This window comes from Arctopsyche grandis, chromosome 5 (assembly GCF_051622035.1).
Source record: "Arctopsyche grandis isolate Sample6627 chromosome 5, ASM5162203v2, whole genome shotgun sequence".
NCBI classification, from domain to species: domain Eukaryota; kingdom Metazoa; phylum Arthropoda; class Insecta; order Trichoptera; family Hydropsychidae; genus Arctopsyche; species Arctopsyche grandis.
The window spans coordinates 25,121,991-25,143,883 of NC_135359.1; the positions used below are offsets into that span (position 1 = coordinate 25,121,991).

General features: G+C 33.1%; 1 protein-coding gene across 1 annotated transcript in view; it reads right to left on the reverse strand.

Moving 5' to 3' along the window:
• dpr1 (defective proboscis extension response 1) overlaps positions 1-21,893 on the reverse strand; it is a 200,622-nt gene that overhangs the window by 13,613 nt on the left and 165,116 nt on the right. Inside the window, exon 4 of the mRNA XM_077431047.1 lies at positions 14,223-14,355. Coding sequence (XP_077287173.1) covers positions 14,223-14,355 — 133 coding nt within the window. The remainder of the gene's footprint in view (positions 1-14,222; positions 14,356-21,893) is intronic.

A 21,893-nucleotide genomic window follows, 5' to 3' on the forward strand; every position in this document is an offset into this window, starting at 1 on the left:
CATTTCCGGACAACTAAAAATTTGAAAAAAAAAATAGGATATCAGAAACCGATAATAAGTTTTAGTAGATAAGACTAACGATGTTCAAAAAATCCCCAAAGTACACACACGAATAAATAATTCGATAAATCGAAGTATGTACATACCACAAACATGTATACACACATTTTTCTAGATCATGAAAACGGGATCAGTGATAGCTTCTGAATTCGAATCAGTCAAAATCTCGAGTTCGAATTTTCGCATGATCACAATACTTCATCTTTTGTTACTACGTACATATGTAGATAAAGTAAAAACCCTACTTTTTCGAAATTTTTGTCGAGATAAATTGAATGGTTGGAGTCACAGGACATTGTTTAAAATCAATGATTTTTATTATTATTTGATGTTCCCCTCGATGCGTTAAATGTTTTCGATAAAAATCGAAAAGTTTTAATGTGCGTATATTATATGTATGTAAGTTCTAAAATGAATTTATACCGCTGACGCTACGAATTTATTTTGTGTATCAATTCCGTTTCAAAAACACTCGTTAAAATATCGCAAAATGCTTCGAATTTCTTCAAAAGAAATAATTATGTTTGTGCCAAAATGTTCAACCATGTTATTATATTTCACTCTAAGCATCAAATTTTCAGAAGAACAGACGATTTTCGTTGTAAAAATGTCGACACAGCAATATTGATCTAAATGATTTTTAATTGCTACACATAAACGAGCTAAACTTTCTGGTCCGCATTATTCGGTTGAGCGCTAATTCAAAACCATTCAACCGAACACTTTATTAACGTCCTAAATTCATCGATAGAGCAAACATCCAATTAATAATCGTGAGTAAATATCAAAATCGGCAGCCGAGTATACGCACACTTCAACGGGAAAAAATCGTATATTTAATAATAAGTATTTTAATGTATTATTGCGATGCTTATTTTATTTTGCAATGGTTAAAATATATCAAATTACTACTAAGGTTAATTAACTTTTACTCGTTGGACCGCAGTGAGTTGTTTTTGACCCGAGGGCGACCGCAATTTTCAACCTTTTGCACTCGAGCTTTCGCCTCGAAAATCGTCCGAGTGCAACGGGTTAATGAAGTGTCTGAGTCAGTTATGGTCAACCGCGGGACCGGGTCCCGGTTGTTTTCTCTCACTTTACCTCTCCATTCCTCGTTGTTTGGAGTTCACCCTTTAGAGTTTGACTCGACAAAATAGCGAGAAGAGTACCCCGAATCACTGTCGTCACTAATTACACCTGAGTCCGGAGCTGTTTGTCCGGATAAACGGGTGTTCGCTAATTGCGACGAATTAAAACTAGTGACTCAATTAACCGGCAACGATACATCCGACTCTCGCTTTCCCGTAAAGCCTTTGCTTACATTCAATTTAAATATTCAATTATTGTGCTTGGTGGCGTCAAATCCCTTCGTTTTCATCTCTGTGGATTAATTTTATTTAAATCGAATTCTGCGACGTTTAATTCCATTAAAAGAATACTCGAGGAAAGCCTTTCTCGTACTTGAAAAATTTGAGATGGAATTTGTAATATTAGCCCCCCCCCCCCGCCCCCCATTCTTCCCATTCACTAAGAAAAAACAACAGAGAACGTTAAAAATAATCCTGGTTTACGTTAATTAAAAATATAATTGATATCGAGTGTTATCTTTATTGTAATATTATACACAGGTCTGCTTGACTGAGACACCTTGCGTAATTGAATCTACAGGCCGTTCGAAAATTAATACGCTGGATTAATATCGCCGAAATTTACAATTATTAAAAAAAATACGGGGATAAGTAAAACGAGCGATACAATACTTGCCGTTTTCAATATAAATTATATTAAATTATGTTATATTAAATTTATAAAAAAATGGCATGGAAACGAGATATAATATACAACTGATTACATACATACATATGTACATTAATACATATATATAGTAATGAGTGAAGTAAATATATATATAAAAATAATGAGCACCTTTAATGCAAATTTTATAGATATAGTGTGAATATAGGCGTTTCAGCAATTAAAAATCTGACAAAGCGAGACAGTGGTGGAAAGGTAAATAAATACGGCAACTAACCATTAGAAGTGAATATGGTCAAAATTGTAGGATTTTTTAAACTTGCCTATTACGATTAGTTTTCACCATCTTTGAATATCGTATATTGTTGACCAAATCGCGCCAAATGGAAAAGTTTCCAAACGATCGGAGGAATATAGGATATCAAATCCAAATGTTATCGGAGGAACGAGCGAAAGCAAACATAGGAGAGGCTTGTAAAAATGGGGAAAATTATCATATTAAGTTAATAATTGAATATAAAATTGCGATTTAATTAAACTAACGTACTTTTTGCATTTGAATAATTATTTTTGCATATGCATGTATGTAAATTTTCAAAAGTATTCAAAGTTTGTGTTTGATATACATATGTATATGTATACGTACTTAAAAATTTAATATGGAAAAATTGAAATCGTATATATTAGCATTAAATAAGGAAAAAATATGTATACATGTACATATAAGTATTATATGTATTTATGTACTGATATGATACGACTACTAAGGAATTGGTTATATCATCATCATGATTATTTTCAGCCATTGACCATTCAATGCTGAATGAAGTCCTCTCCAACACGCTTCCATTCGTCTCTGCTTTGTGCACCTCTCATTTATCTCACCACACACATATGGTAACCTTTCTTTCACCCTTTCACATTCTTTTTGGTACCGTTCGAGCACTTTTTGTTCACTTTTCTGGCTGTGTGACCCGACCCGCCTATTGCCATTTCAATTTCTTCACTCTCACTACTATATCTATCAAATTTCTCACCCAAGTATTTGTTATGCTGAGAATATAGCGTTCCATACATGTTTTTGATTGCATTGGGTTTTGTGTAATAATTTGACGTTCAATACCCAAGTTTCACATCCACACATCATCATCACTGGTGGACAAGTGGCATTTTTTATTTAAATTCGCTGTCCATTCCCAAATGCACTCCATTTTTATTTTATACGACTCTTTATTTCCTCTTTTTTGATACATAATGTGTCTTATAATTTTCCCTAAATAAATAAAATTATTAACGTAATTATTTTTAGGTATATACATATACATAAATACATTTTAGTAATATTATACATATTATATCGATTTGGTAATACAATAGTAAATTTATTTGTTTTATAAATCTTTGATTTAATAATTACGGTATAATAAATATATATTTTTATTAATACTAGAACAAGATGAAGCAAACCATCCATTATTTGGTGCCATCGAGTCTCTTTTTTTCGCACGAAATTGGCTTGGAGCCGCAATCGCAATCAATCGAGGGTTTCGGTCTCCTACACATTGGAACGTGGCAAAGAAACAAACTGCAATTTATCGCTTTCCTACGGCCATAAGGGCCCTTTGAAAAGCCGTTTTCTATCCCTACTACGTTTCCTACAAAACACAGTGGAGAACATTCAGACCATAACGGTGAATAATAAAGTCGGACATCGCGCCGCTTAACTTTGATTATTAAAAGTTTCGTCGAATAATCGCTAAACTACTAGTGTTTGCCAAGTCCATTTCTGGACGTGGTTAGAAATATGACGAGAAAATTGATGAGGGTTGAGGGTTGTTTCCCCGGGAAACACTTAACGTTTGAGGTTGTTACCCGCAAACACATCAACGCGGCACTAACGCGCCGGCCTCGTCACCGAGGACCCTTTGTGCCAGATTTCGACGCTTTATAGCAGATTTATTAAATGCAAAAAAGCAATGATAATTAATTATACGTTGATTAAACTTGAAGGACGAGTATAATGTAAAACAACGGAAATTATGGTTACTTGGAAATTTCAAAAATTTCAAAAATACGAGATTCCGTAGTTATAACATACATGCATATGTAACTAACAATAAGAACAAACAAATTTGCGAAATAACTCAATCGTAACATTTTAGTATGTCTAAATCTGGTGTATAAATTCAAATACAATTTGTTTTACATTGCCGACTGTAAATTGAGTTGAAAAAACATAAAATTTTCCATGAATATTTGACACAAATTGTGAATAGGATTTTGAGCTTTTTTGCCTTTATGAATAGGATGACCATACGTCTTGTTTTGGCCAGTAAAGTCCCATTGTAAAATACAATTGTATACTATATTTATTTTTTTATCTTGTTTCATTTTCTTCTTTTAAAGAAATGTGCCTTCCGGTAAAAGTTATAATACGCAACAAAAGAAGAAATGAAAATTGAAACTAACGAAATTTGTAGTTGCACATAATTTTTGCAAATAAAAGAAACTGAAACACCATTTTGTACTTTCATTTGTTCATTTATCACGTTTAAGATAAAAAATCAGCCATGGACGTCGTATAAACGTGGAATTTAATATGATTATTTTCTATTTTATTTGTTTACTATAACTGTACATTATGAAAAAGATAATAGAATTCTTTGAAAATATTAATGGTTATTTGACGGAGAAATTATAAAATGTTTGGACCTGCAACACATATTTTTTTCAATAATAATGATAATAACTTAGGTATAGGGAGAATACTATAATAGGGAGAATAGGCAGAATAGTATAATCCCCATCGTCCATATAAATAATATATGTATATACGGGGGGGGGGGGGGACAATTATTTTGTGGATCATTCCATTTTCTGTCCTGGGAAATATGCTCACTCTAAATAAGACATAATTATTATATGTATTATCTTTAAGTTTGTAATATTATTTATATGCACCTATAAATTTTAATAATAAAAATGTCTTACCTTAAATAATGGTTATTGAACCAGTAATTATTTATGTATAAACGTGTCACGCATGTAACTTGAGGCTTTAAATTTTTCATATAGGAATTGCCAATATTGCAAGCTATCATGGTAGTTCTTTGCACATTGTTTGATATACGTACATATGTAAATCGATTTTGCACCATACGGTTTTTTACAGAATTTGAAATGCAAATTAGCAGAAATCAGTAAACAGCTTTCGGTGTGCATTTATTCTGAATTTCGAATGCATCCGCAATTTATTGTAAAATCCATACAAACTTATTCCACACATTTAAACTATACATATATGCAATGCTCGAATGCTGAGCAAGTCGAACAGAATTCAAATTGGATTTTTCATACCAGTAATAAAATCGTTTTTTTCGAAAAGTTTAATAGCGCGATTCGAAGCGCTATAGAGAACGAATGCCGAATTTCAGAATTCAAATGAACTGTTCGGAAAATTTGATTACAGTTCGAAATAAATAGTCGAAATTTGCAGAGAAATAATCGAATATTTTCGAAATGTTTATTGGATTTTCGATAAATGATTTTCATGTGCGTGTGTGTGTGTGTGTGTGTGTGTGTGTGGAAAGTTTCTCGAATAAATCTCGTTTGTTTTGTTCGAGTCTAGACGCCGAAAAAAAAGTAGAGTAATATGTTTCAAGCTTTAATCTCTCATTCTGCTTTTGGCCTGGAATTTAAATAACGTGAGGTCGTTCTCGAGCATTAATGACGTTCCTTTGGAATAAGTTAAGGGATCGTTCAGTTTAATTTAAGCAACAGTTCGCGGTCGCCGTAAACACTTAACTGATCGAGTCGAGTACGATTGTTCATCTGGTATTCGCGGCATTTCGGTCAACGTTACAATCAGATTTCGTCCAGTTTGCGTGTGCTGTTTGCTATATTTATATATATGGGGCGAGATTAAAATCTGGAGAAATGTTTACGGCATTCGTTAAATTTCCACGTGACGCGCGCGCGCGCCCGTCGCTGGAAAACTCGTGATTTTCCTCGTGCGGAAAACTCGCGCTGCGCGAACGCGTGCGCGTCAGTCCGAGTAAATATTTAGAAGTGGAGGCTTTTGCGCCTTCGGATATTCCGAGTGTAACAATGGGGCGAAGGGTACGGTTATACGGGTTAAACGAGGGTACAGCAATTTGTATTCCTGCAACTCATTAGGTTCGCATAACGTGCGCAAACTATTCGCCGGATGGGTGAGGAGGGAGGGCATTACCCGGGACGCGATATGAGATAGGCAGTATATTTTATACGTGGGTCACTCCTAAGAGTGCTCCAGAGATAATTTTCATTGGGACATTGTACGTGGCGTGCATTTATCTATAGAATTGATGTACGCAAACCTTTGTTTGAGCGGCCGTAAACCGTTATCGCTTTGTGCGCAAGAATCTCATTGTGTGCCGCAAACGATTAGTAATATTACTGAAATACACCCCTGGTCACACTATATATTCAATTACTTCCGAAACACCCCGCAAAGAGGTCATTATTAATTCACTCATTTCATAAGATAATTAATCCGAGGCGCATTGACCCCATTGGGAGTACCTTAAGGCTTTTAATGCTACGGAAATTTTATACTATGGGATACATTTCCATCTGATTTTAAGTACATCCCTAACGTGTATATTGTTACAACATACACATTTTAAAACAGCAGGTCTGTATGGGAAAAAGAACATGTTTTTATTTTCATATCACAACTAGTGTAAAAACAAGATATGACATGTCTTGTTGTATATTCACACACTATAATGTATTTACTGAAATTTCCAGAAGCTGTAGAACACGAAATAACAACTAATTAATGAATTAATTACAGAATTAATCCATTGAGACATCTATGGATTTAGATTTTGTACATCATTTTTACAAATTATAAACACAATAAATACAGAAGATTTGTGAGAGCAGGATCAACTAGATAAAATAACGATAAAACTGGAAAATTCTGATAAGAAACGATCGATTTGGAGTCACAAATACCCTCAAATCTAACCAGCAGTATGGCGGATCGAACCCACTGATCACTTGGTGCTAAACATACACGCTACCATTAAGCCATACTGCTGGCTAATAATTATATGATATGACATTACATTTTATGATATAGTTAATATCACTTAATTTACGTTTCAAATTCATTGAAATGAGTTTTTTCGTGGTGGGAAGGTCAACTAAAATTTTGGTAGACTCAGTATTAAAGCTTATAAAATAATATATAAAATATTGTGTCTCAATCTCAAAAGGGTTAGAGATACTCTATTATATTATATTATATAAATAGAACATATTTCTAAGAAAACAATGAACCTATTTATATAAGGTTCAGATATAATTTTTAGTTTCTTTAAATTAAAATAGTGACTTATCAGAAGTTTAGTACAAGAGGTGCTAATTGGTGTATCCATGCCTGTATATTATATTATATATATATATATATATATATATATATATATATATATATATATATATATATATATATATATATATATATATATATATATATATATATATATATATATATATATATATAATATAATATACAGGCATAGATACACCAATTAGCACCTCTTGTACTAAACTTCTGATAAGTCACTATTTTAATTTAAAGAAACTAAAAATTATATCTGAACCTTATATAAATAACACATATCTTCGGGCTTGTTCTCCAACAAGTGACCATAACAGCACGCATCCGGTCTCTCCCATGCATACCACACACACTTTATCCCAGCTTGACCAACCATACCTACGGCTCGTTTAAAAATCATTCCTACATTTCGGTCATTCCTGACTGTCATTCGCCCTCAGACGACATTCTTTGTCTTTTATATTTTTACAGCATTTCATCTCACATTCTTTTACATTTCATCTTCTACTCTATACAATGTATCATCTTACATTCTTTTAAAACATTTCCTCTATCATCCTCAACAATGTTTCATCTCACATTCTTTTAAAACATTTCCTCTATCATCCTCAACAATGTTTCATCTTCCATTCCATAAAATCATCTTATATTCTTCTAAACATGCTTTCAATTGTCACAATTACAATTTAAATCACAATTACAATCATCATCACAACTACATTTCAATACACTTATACATCAATCATTTTACAATTTACATAACAATTACAATTATAACAAATTAATCGTTACACATTTCACTACAAATCAATTTTTACATTTCAACACAATTCAATCTTCAATAAAGTTACACATCACAATCATCACAATTAAAATTTAAAATTATTTCAAGCAATACAAAACAGAAAGGTATCACAATTACAATGACAAGTTAAATCTTTACATCGGAAACAATCACATTTTAAAACATTACTAGAATTAGCAATAAAACATTAAAATCAATACCTTCACAATGACAAGTTAAATCTTTACATCGGAAACAATCACATTTTAAAACATTACTAGAATTAGCAATAAAACATTAAAATCAATACCTTTACAATGACAGAAGTTAAATCTTTACATCAGAAACAATCACATTTTAAAACATTACTAGAATTAGCAATAAAACATTAAAATCAATACCTTTACAATGACAGAAGTTAAATCTTTACATCGGAAACAATCACATTTTAAAACATTACTAGAATAAGCAATAAAACATTACACCTTTCGATCATCAAATTACAAGTAACGCACACTTCACTTCCATCGGTACAACTTAAATACTATCCAATGCCGGCGGCGATTCTCTGTGACCGTCTGACGAACCAGCTGTCGCCCCACAGATTTTCTGCTAGTAATTTACTATAAATGAAGTCAACACATATTGGTTCTGGCTCACAGATACATCCAATAAGTCTTTTCTCAATCCATGGTCCTATTTTCTTTTCCATTGAAGTAACATCAATCCGACTACGACCGAGCTTGAAAGTGAATACAGTGTCCTTTGATGTTGAAATTTTGACTGGGTCCCTTAATCCTTCTTGTGATTTAGCCATATCTTTCTCTTTGTCTTTATGTTTCTCCTTTTCTTTATTCTCATCTTCAGAATTCTTCAAATGACTATAATCCTTAGATCCTTTTCCAAATTGATCATCGCGTGGTTCATCTGTATTTGAAAATGATATGTCTCCGTAGTCCCAAAGTCTTCCTCTTTGCAAACCATCACCGTCCATACTTCCATCAGCCAGGTTCACACCTCCATCAGCCATGTTCGCATCGTCCTGTTCATTATTGGAAACAATGAGTTCTCTTTGAGCAGACATCTCCCGTGAAGCCCGTTGCTGCAAAGGTCTTTTTCTGTGCAAACCATCACTGTTCAAACTTACATCGGCCATGTTTACATCTCCATCAGCCATGTTCGCATCGTCCTCTTGTGTTGGAATACTGACTGGTTCTCTTATTTCTTCTTGTAATTTAGTCATATCTTTTTCACTCGTGTCCACACCGTCCTCTTGTGTTGGAATACTGACTGGTTCTCCTATTTCTTCTTGTGATTTAGTCATATCTGTTTCACCCGTGTCTAGTCGCACTGAAGAAGCGTCTAAAGTAGTTTGAGACGGCGATGCTGCAGGCTGTGTACCATTTGACATCTTTGGTGTTTCACCGGCCCCACTTGAATCGGAGTCAATGGGCTCTGCTTGAGCAAGCATTTCTCGTTCTTCAAAGACGAGCTCTTCGTCATCCCACTGGAACTCTTCTATCAGTTTCTGCTTAAGGATAGTCCATGATCTAATTATCCCTTCTGAATCCAGGAACATTCTCGCTGTTCCTACGCAATATACTCTCCCGTAGACCAGTTGCTGCAGGGGCGTCCAGTGGAAGAACTTCGCAAATTCTTACATGTGCTCAATCCACTGGCTGATTGGCACACCGCCGATCCCCTTAAACCGTGGCGCGTAAGTCTCGAATTTGTCTCTGTCAAAATATGGCACTTCGTCTTCTTCTTCCTCTTCATCCTCGTCGTCATCATCTTCGTCTAAGTCCGCGAACCTCTGCATCTCCACGACAGTTAGCCGACGTACAACTGACGCTGACAATGGCGTTATCGTCTTGGATATCATCATTGTTGTGTGGCGTGTTCGCTGTCGTGACGTCACCCACGTCACGGGCTTCGCCTTTATGCTCGCACGCGTTCTCGTCATCGCGCGCGCGTCCTTAACCTCAACTGTCAAAACTCCGCGTCGTCGTCTGACCGCCCCTGGCTGCCACTGGAATGTCTTCGGGCATCCCGGACAAAGCCCCCAAATATAGGATCCGGATGTGAAGGATTCCAAGTGAAACGCAGATTAAGTCAGAACTATGTATTTATTAACACATATCTTCGGGCTTGTTCTCCAACAAGTGACCATAACAGCACGCATCCGGTCTCTCCCATGCATACCACACACACTTTATCTCGGCTCGTTTAAAAATCATTCCTACATATATATATATATATATATATATATATATATATATATATATATATATATATATATATATATATATATATATATATATATATATATATATATATATATATCAGAAGTTTAGTACAAGAGGTGCTTATTGGTGTATCTATGCCTATATATTATATTATATATATATATATATATATATATATATATATATATATATATATATATATATATATATATATATACACAAACATATATTCCTGTGCATGAAATTCCTGCCCACATTGATCCATTTTTTACAAGGTTTGTAGCTAGTTTCACTTTGCCCAATGTTATGAAAAAAATTCTCAAGCCTTCCTATCGCTTTGAAACTTTGCCATCTTGCGAGATTTCACCCCCCCTGAGTCAATTATAGAGATTTCAATTGTTTCTGCTTAGTCGATGGTGAAATATAATATTCATTGTCAGACTTTAATTGTTTAAACGCTGTCACGTATAAAGGCAGTTTGTATTTTTAAAAACTACTTGATTAGGAGGATGACGATTCAGTCAACTCCTAACATTAGGGAGGCACATTGGGGTTTACCTGTTAGGACTTCCTAGTATATATCTATGTAAGAATAAAATAAAATTATACTTTTTCTTAAATTTATATAAATACTAGCTGAACACCGCATGCGTTGCAATGCCAAAATAAGGCAAGCAAATCCCATTCCCGTTACGTTCCCTTTCCTGTTTCCGATTCAAGTGATGGTTGGAGCTCTACTAACGTCTCTTTGAGGTCGTGTCGTCATAAACCAACTGGTAACGTGGTTAGCAACAAACACATTTTCTTGACTACACAATGGCGCTTCAAACTTTCGAGTTGGTAAAATCGTAATTACGAATATTATCATTAAGAGGTTTTTTCTTGATTTTTTTTCACAGTAAGATTCCCGGACATGCATACAACAAATCCTGAAAGTTTAGGAACCTATACGATACAGAGAGAGAGACAGGCAAACAGACAAACAGACATTCAATTTTATATATATATAGATTTAATCGTAAAAACTCTCTTGGACTTGTTATTTTCAAAATTTTGTACCCAATTGAATGGGTGAAAGATTTTTATAAATATATTATGTTAGAAATAAAGTTATTTTTATATCGAAATATTTTCAAAAGTATACATAGAAGCGTTCAATTTTCGAATATCGAAAAGTCATCTGAAAAAGTTGCCAAATGAATAAAACAGAACGGAAATCGCAAACGGGGAGTGGTAGACCGACGCCTTTTTGACGTTTCGCCCCACCACTGCCTTCCCGTCTCCATTTTATATCCGGCGAAATTACAAAAGTTTTCCGACGATCGGCCTATCGAGTGACTGTGTGGGCTGCGTTGTATTATTATTAACGAATAAATTCCGTTATCTGCTTCGTGTTTTTCTCGCGGGCTTTCCTTTCAATTAATTTCGTATTATTCAACGTCAGCGAACCGCGGTTGAGCCGCCCTGCTTCGAACTTACCCCGTGGTGGTCGCCGCGCACCTGCCCTATCTTTCTGCCTCCTTATCTCTCTTACCCATCCTCTCCGAAGTGAGAAATACCTCTAGCACTTTCGACAACACAGATTCATTAATTTGGAAAATTTCACCGACAATCGGAATATGACAAATCACCTAATTGCGTGCGCCGCCACAGCCGTCCCCTTCTTTCACTTAAGATGAAAGATGAACGCAAAGATCCCGCTCCCAAATAATCAATCAATCTAAATCAGCATTGGGTAAAAAGCATCATTAGACCGCGGCCTTAGACAGTTAGTGTTTAATCAAATTGCAAGTGAAATCGTTAACGATCTAGATAAATCAATACAATTTTCGACACTCCATCAATCGACTGTATGAACACGCGGCAAAACAAGCGTTGTGTAAATTATGCGTTTTCTTTCATTCGTGTTAACTTTTGTGGATATTTAAGTGGAAGGTGAAAGGTCAATAAATTCGTTGCCAAAATATGTTAGACTCAGTCACGACTTCCCTCAACGAATAATAAAAAAAGAGAAAAAAAAACCGAGCCGTGGTAAGTTTCGAAAAAGGCTGCGACGATTTCGAAGAATATCATGCGTGAATTTCGGTGGAAAAGCGAACGCGCACATACATACACATCAAGGGGAAAAAAGACAAAAAAGGAAACTCTTTCGTCAAAAGTATTTTCACGTAAAGCTTTCATTTTCGCGAGGGCTTTGTCGGTTTTTCACCGCTGCCGCATTTGACGCTTTCCGCGGGCTCCCCTTCTCGCGTTTTCCCCTTCAACTTCGCTTTCGTTTGCACGGTAACAATTTTTATTTCGACTCGGTATTGTTTTCCCATTTCTCACTTTTATGTCTTGAAATGAAATAAAAGAAATCTACAGAGTCACGTTGGCTCACGTGCCCCTCGCGCGCCACTCGCAGTTCTGCCTCGTAAAATTTCAGCTTTCAGGTGAAACGACTGAATTTGACGATCAGCCTCCGGATTGCAAGGATCAACCCGATCGGCGACTAATCGCAATTTCAGACCTTTCAGGTTTCTTTTTTCCATCAGCGGAGGAAAAAAACTTCTCGACTTTCGTTTTGAAGGAAATTTCTCGATCGCGAAATTGCGTTACATGAGATAGAATTTCCAACATACTTGTAGTGTATACATATATATAGACTTACTCAATAGCGTTTTATAACATCTTATAAAACTAATTTTGAAATATAAAATCTAACACAATAGATGTGTACGAGTAATTATTTAAATGTTCAAAACAAATAACACTAAAAAAATGTATATCAATTCACATTCAACAAAAATATTGTCGTATAAAATGATGAGCTAAATTTTCCAATTAATATTCATGTAAATTTTATGTAGTATCAATATGGGATAATATTAAGCTGGGGCCAAATTTTCATCGGTATTCCAAAGTGTTTCAATGTTATAGTTATAAATTTTACCGGTCCACCAATTTTATAAAAGTTTTGTAAATTTAACTCGCTATATAATAAGCTTAAGGTAAACAGATCTTTTCCGTTTCTGGGCAAGAAATCTCGTTAAAAAGTTACCCGGTTATGGTGATTTTCTTCAGCTATCCGCTTTATTTTGAGGTTTAACTTTAACGTTTATATAAAATGCAGCGAGAATAATAAAATTATTACTTTTTTTCGATCCAGCAATCAACTTTGTTTGGAAGAAATTTTAGTTATACATATAAATATCCCTTCTACTCACTCTATAATAATAATCGTGGCAATAAAAGAGGTGACATATTAATATTTTAATATACGCTTTTTTGGGTCAAGCTTCAGTATTTGACTAATTCAACTGGCATGCCTTGCCTACAGGATTAAGGCTCCTTTACGACAGGTGACGTATTTTAATAAAAAAGGGATTTCATTTGAGATTAAATACATTTCGCAGATACACCTGCCTTGAAAATTTTCCCTCTGTGTTACGGCAATGGGAAATTCGACGAGAAAAATGCCGAGCAGTTACGGAGTTTTATTGAAATACCTCGAAACCCTTCGAGTGATGAAAGATTTCCATAAATTAAGATGAGTGTCACTTCTTACGGGTTTTTCCCATTCGCGAAAATTTCAATATGAAAACTCGGCAGACACTCGGCTTTTTAATTAATTTATTATGGACGCAACAAAGTAATTAAGAATATTGTTATCTCGCAATATAAATGTTGAAACGTCAAAAAATTAAGGGATCTTTTTTAATTATTGTCATCCATTTTAATGGGGAAATTTTCAGAATGGGAAGCCTTTTGTGTTTTCTTTTTGTCATGAAAATGAATGGCATTTGCGCTTTTTTCATTTACCCACCGGTGGGGAATTTGACGCACGCGAAAAATGGGGATGCAATATTGAATTGTTAATTTATTCTAATTTATGCTATTTATAATTACTTTTCACCAATTGCGATTAAAAAGCCCACAGCTTAACACTTTATTTCTTTTAATATGAGAATAATTTTAATCGAATATTACGGTACAAAAAATAACTTACCAACAACGTTAAGCCTAAATGCTAGTGACATTTTAGGCTCTGTGTTGACTTGACACTCGTATATTCCAGAATCTCTATCTTGTGGAAATTTGATTTGAAGCGTCCAATTTTCAGATCTATCTGGTCTTATAACCTGTAAAAAAAAGAGAAAATAAAATTAGCGTAAAATACTATGCGTTATTCTTAATTATACATAAGAAAATAATCAACATATAAAATATTTATAATTATATATACATATATAATTAAGTGCATACACCAGCTTTCATTTTCAGCTAAAGCTTACAACGCTGGATTTTAAAAATACTCTTACCAGACAAGGTATACACTGGCTAGTAAATTCATGCATATTCTGCTGTGCACCAGTAAATTTTCTAATCAAAGTTTGACAAAAAAACTGTTTTTGACGTTACTCTTTCAATGAGTTTTAAGAACAGAACCGATTATATTCAAATTACCAATTTATTGTTTAATTGATACGAAATATTATAGAAAATTATTAACAATAGTAGATTGATCTACTGTATAAGTTTTACAACTACATTCTCATTACATGTAGTTAAAGGTTAGATGACATCTCGTGTGTACACTATTACTAAATGATTTTGACGATGCATACACATACCAGACATTGTATACATCAGCAAGCTTTATATTCTTACTGTAATATATATATAAATATATATATATATATATATATATATATATATATATATATATATATATATATATATATATATATATATATATATATATATATATATATATATATATATATATATATATATATATATATATATATATATATATATATATATATATATATATATATATATATATATATATATAAAATATATATATATATATATATATATATATATATATATATATATATATATATATATATATATATATATATATATATATATATATAAATATATACATATGTATGTACATATATGCATATATACAGATAAAACAGAATACATGGGTTAGAATTACAACTTAGGTGGTTGATATAATGGTGAGAGTAAAGTGAATTGAAGCATGTTGAAGAGGCCTTCAGCTAGCAATATATGGCAAATTTCTGTGAGGGGTGATATTGAAAATGGTGATGATGATGATATAAACACATATACATAGGTAAATATCATATAGGTTTCTATATATTTAAAGCCAGCAGCATGGCTCAGTGGCCGCGTTTATGCTAAGCACCGAGAGGTCGCCGGTTGCGATCTCGTGGGTTGACCTTGATTGAAAAGAGTTTGTTCTGGGTATAATCTTTAATGCTGCTGGTCAGACTTGGATATTTGTGACTCCAAGTCGATCGTTTCCTATCAGAGTTTGCCAATTTATCTGATTTAATTGTTGAAACGGTTCATCCATCAAATTGACAAAAACGATCTTTGACCAAAATGGTTTTTGTCAATTTTAAAAGAACCAACTTGACAAAACCACTATTTGAATACGATTTATGTACAGTAAAATTATGAAGGTTTAAATCCATAGATGTTTTTTTGACTCCGGATTATTCAGTATCTCGAAATTCAGCGGTTTATGTAATAAAAAATGCTGTAATGTTTGTAATTGGCCAGGAAGGCGCATCGGGGTTTACCTGTTTCCTGCCTTGCTGGCATAAACATATTTTTTACACAGATATACAATAATAGGAAGGTCTGACAGGTAGACCCCAATGCGCCTTCCTAGACAATTAATTACAAACATTGAAGCATTTTTACAAACCTCCTTTACGTTTCACTTACGATTACAATTCAGGAAAATATTTGCCTCTTATCTGATCGTTTTCATACTTTGCCATATTGCTCATTTTGGTCATCAATATAAGTAAATGGATCCTCCACCATTACGATAGAGATAAAATATGGTTTAAGACGCCTTTGGAGTTTGCAAATTTGAAAACTGGGTGACGTCTAAGTAGTCTTTACTTTTATACATAGATAGCGGTAGTAAAATAAAATTATTGGTATTTTTATTCAAAATAATAATTTATATAATATATCTGAATATTATATACAAAACTAAAAAAGAGGTTTTTTTTAAAAAAACTTTTTTTTATTACATAAATCACTGTATTTCAGAGGTTGACAAAAACGAAATTAACAATTAATTAATTTATTAAATAATCCAATGAGAATTTAGAATTGTACATAATTTTTTGCATATTGTGCATAAATCAAATTCAAGCTTGTGACAGTGGGTAGGATGATTTTGCCAATTTGAGGAAGCGTTTCAACAGTGAAAATCAGATAAATTGATAAACTCTGATACGAAACGATCGACTTGGAGTCACAAATATCCAGGTTTTATCATCAGTATATAAGATTAGTACGGGATCGAACCTAGTAATCTCTCTGTGCTAAACATAAACGCAACCACCGAGCCATACTGCTCACAATATGTATGTATGTAAAATAAAATAAAAATAAAAGCTGCCATATAGAATTTTTAAAAAACGTTTTCGCGTGATAAAAATCAGCATTTTAAATTTAGTAACAATATGTTAAATATGTATACTTCGATACAGAAATTTTTAAAATAACATGTCTGTGTGATTGCAGTTTATTTTGAAAAAGCATTTTTTGATTTCATGTGTAGTAGTTTTCAGTTGTAGAAAATTGTGACGCAAAATATGCAAAATAAATGAATTCCGTTTGGGTGAACTCAGACAGGTGAGTTCGTATTTCACGTTATATTTTTGTGTTTCAGAGCTGTACACGTAGCATAAAAATGATTGATTTTTCAGGCAAGCGAGACGGCTCGATGTTTGTTTTATCTTGAAATATGAGGAAAATATATGTGTCGGAAGAATGAAGTGCTCAAATGTTTTCAGTGTAAGCGGGTTGGACATATCTATGAAAATGAAATTTGTTAGCCGAGCCGACGAGGTGTTTTTTTTCAGCTCGCCATTCCTGAACGAAAAGCACGTCGCAAGACGTGAAAATAATGTTTCCAGATTATTGTGAAAATATCTCGCAAAAATGTGCCGACAGCGCTTTTTTACCCCTCCACAAAAGAAAGGATTCCGCGGATAATTCTGTTTGATGGGTAAACAAAATAAAAGAATAAAAAAATATCCGCTAATAAAGTGCGTGAGCAAATCCCGTCACTGGGACGGGGCGTTTCGCATAATTGACACGTCCATGAATGCCCCAAAGTTTGACAGACGGTGTTATTCAGGCAATCGATTGGTGTAAATGTGATTCGAAACAACAAAACCGAAACAATCAACTATAAATTACCGAAAACCAATTCAGTTTTTAACGAGGGATGAACACCTATGCGAACTTTTCGCCAAATTCAAGCGTAAGCGCTTCATACGATAACCGTTAAAATATATAATACATACGTATATGAGCATTTATCAAATGCCACGATGATATATTGTTAATTAGTTTTCATATAAAGTTTGTATTTAACGACCTTTGAAAAACATTGTTTCGTTTGTTTTACGCTTCGCTGTTTACCCAGAGTTTTATGTCTCCAAAATAAAATCCAGTTAAAAGTTTCATCTATATACACACGTACCTATTTATGTATGTACATATATAGGTAATATATATTTATATATGTATAACTAAAATCAGGCATAAAAACCGTACAGTCTAAGAGACTTTTAAAAATTACATCATCATAGATCGGAAACAATTTTTTTTTTATTTTTCTACACCAAATATGAAAATAAAAATATGTGAGTTTATATAAAAGCATTAACTTTGATAAGCAATTTCAATTACATGTATTTAACAAATAAGTAGGTATTAGAACAAATTACCATGTTATAATTTGTTTTAGATAGTTGACTCCTTACAGAGTGTTTAAATTGCAAATAAAATATATTATTTACGTTTGATAAGAATTCTAAATAGTTTTTATGCTTTTTCATTTATTATGCTTTAAGAAATACCTTTGAAATAAGAGAAATATTAAAATTACTAATGAAAAAAAAAATGACTAGGGATTGCAATACCGGTATACCGGTTTACCGGTAAATCGTAAAAATTTCGCCATCTGTAAATAACGGTTAAATTTACCGGCAATTAATGAAACAATTTTATCTCGAATGAAGTACATATACATACAGGCATATAATTGCATAATATTAAATTAAAAGTCAATGCAAATGGCATATTTTGCATCAGGTTGTCTGAAATTTGTTTATTTTTAGTATTACATGTGGTTATTTAAAATTAATAAATGTGCTGGCAACAGATACCAACCAAATCGTAAAAAATGTGATCAGACGGTTGTTTCAATTATGATTAAAACTTTCAAATGGTACAAACTTTAAATAAATAAATATGATTGGTCAAAAATAAAAATAAAATAAATATATTTATTATTTTGAACTTACTTTAATGCATTATTCACCCAAGATTTATTTTTATTTAGTTACGATCCAATCTAGGCTAACGTTTTTAGGAATAGTAAACACATACAGTTATCTAGTCAACGAAACGGAAACGAAAAAATCTTTTTTCATTTAACGGTAAGTACCGGTATACTGTAAGTAGGAAAAATCATTTACCGTTTACCGGTTAATGAAATTGTAATCACCAAAAATGACCTGTAGTCAATAAATGTACCAAAATAGTCCTTTGTACATATGTATGTGTGTATATAAATATGTATGTTTGTACATATTGTGAAAGCATCCCATGGTCATATTTTTAATCAAGAAGCTTTTAAATAATCAAAACAAAATAAAGCGTAGAAAATTATCCTCAATTTGATATATCTTAATGTTCAAGCATTTTTTGAAACAAAAAATTGTTGGCTATTTCAGTTTTCTGATATTTGACTGTTATAGTTTTCAAAAATCAAATAAAAATAGCGTTTACTTCAAGCACATGTATTTTATTTCAGCGGCGATACCTTCAATGAACCGGACACTGATTCTCATAGCAACATTATCATCGGTAGTATTAAAGTTGATGGAGACCGACGAGGGATAATCTCATCTCACCTTTCGTACGACTTCAGAGAAATACGCTTCTTGAAATTTGATAGTGACCGTGTCGATTGGAAGTGTTTCTAGCAAAATGCCTTCCTGATTTCTTTTATTTCGATTGGCTCGGATCTAAACGACGAGGCTAGTTTGTCCACGGGTGGGTGGGGGGGGTGGTTGGGGAGGCTTTCGGGGTTGAGAGAGCGGCAAGTGTGCAGCACGGCTACGGCCGGTGCTTGGGCCAAATAAAAATAAATAATGGGGTCGCGGTGGACGTTTGTTCTGTTATTGTGGTGGAGCTGTGCAGACTTGTGGTCTACCCTGTACGTGTCAAACCCCTTTTATTGTCACAAAACAAAATTTCAACACATAGTCGAAAAATCACTGTGAAAACCCCCATCATAAACCAACGTTGTATAACTTGGACCTTTCAACTGAATTTATCTAAAGCGCACACATCGGAAATTATCATACATTTGAATTAGCAACGTGCTGTGCTCTGATGAATTGAACGAAAGCTTCTATTGTAAATTCATATTAATAGCGTGACGGTTTTGCGTAAATGGTTTCTATAATAATAATTTCCAATTACAATTTCGAACTTAATTGATAGTTATCAATGTATTATCCCTTTTCAAAACCTCTATCATTATATCTGCTATACAAAGATATGTACATATATAAATAAATAAACATATAAATCCCAGAGTACTGTTACCTTACTTTTCAATTAATTTAAAGAATTCTTTTCAAATAAAATAAAATAAATAAAATTTGTAAGAAGTCACGTGGAGTATGATAGTACTGTTTGGATTCCTTTTAATCACATATGTATATAAGTATATAAAAAAATATTTATAATGCATAAATAGAAAATTCCACTGCTACCAAAATTCCAGATTTCTTCACAATGATCTTTTTGTTTCCTCACAATCTAGGAGGAAAATTTCTTTATCTACTTATTTAAATACATATGTATGTATGTATGCCAAGAAATCCTAACAGTTAAACCCCAGTACGCTCTCCTGGACAGTTTATAGAGTAATTTTTATAAAGAATCATAGAGGTATCTATGGATAAATTACGCTGTTCGACACGAAAAATGGTTCAGAGACGGGATATCGCTTTTCTTATAGATCTATGCCCAGTAAACACGAATCTGGTAATCACTTTTGCTCGCAATTTATCGATTTAAAGTTCAGCACACTTACAATTAACCCTTTAAAACGAAAACAAAAAATAGTGTGGTCAGAACACTATCTCAATAAACATGTTTCAATAGAAAAAACTCAATATAAAATAGTATTAACAGCGGGAAAAAATCCCAAGTGCAAATACGTACTTTTGACTTTTGATTTGAACTGGATGACTACTTAGAGAGATTTGAAAGCTGAAAAGTACTACAAATGGAAGATAAAATACCCGACTATAGATTTCAATATTCATTTTGAACAGGAAATTGACAGATTTTGAGACATCGACGGAACAACACCAAGATATAGAAGAATCGCGCGATTTATAAAACACACATACATATCTCCGAATCTCGAGCCAATCAACATTTTTTATTACCAGATTCGAGTTCACTGGCCATAATGCTATAATAAAAGTCATATCTCGTCTCTGAACCAAAAAAAAGTGGTCATTTGTCGAACAGTGTTATTGACAAATTTAGGTTAAATTGCATTTTTTCAGTAATCGAGGTGTTGAAAAGCTTGAATTTTTCAAGACTTCAATAGAGAAATTTAGACACATATTATAAATCAGTGAATTTGGGATGCTGCGACTTCGAATTTAGCCGATAGCCGGGTAGTCAATTTGTTGGAACCGTTTCAATGAAATCAGAAAAATTGGCAAACTATCGATCTTCGAGTTACATATCAAAGGTCTGGCCAGCAGCACAGCCAGAGATTAAGCCCGGGACCACACAGTTGTAAGCATTACCATTGATCTATGCTGATATATGATTTTTTGTTCAAGCTTTTTAATTGTATACTAAATTTATAGTTATTATTTATTAAGTTATATCCTATGAGATTCCTTCTTTTTCGCACAGTTTTAAATTTCGAACAATCCAACTTGTAATACTACATATCTCATGGTATTTTGACTAACACATTTGAATAGTTTTGGAATGGTTTGTTTAAAAATACCATTATTTTCAACTTTCACCCGCTCGTGTGACGTCAAATCTAGTTATTATTTTTAAATCACCGAATCTAAAGTATACTTGCGATTTTCTAGCACAAATCGTTAATTACCATTTTTTATTTTTTCCCATTATTACTATTTTTTTTCAATTTATGAACAACGAAAAGCAATTAAGAATAGAATTCAATATGAAATGTTTATTTATTTGAGAGAATAAATTAATTCATTTTTAAATGTTGGTATTTACAATACATGTATGTATGTTTATAATAGAAACGGGTGTAAAATTTTATGTCAAGCACCCGAAGCGTTGGAAAAAAGGGCACAAAGGATATATGTTTCATTGCTACATTAAAAGAAAATATGTGAATACATAACACACGGTACAAGGGACATCGCGCAAACATCCCCTATATGCTTTTAAAGGCTTTGTTTACTCCGTCATACTTAAAAATACTCCTTTACTCGATCCTCTCAGATGACACCTTTGGGATATTTTTGCGTCGAAAAAAATGGAATTTTCCATAGTACGAAAATTTACGTACGGGCGTGGG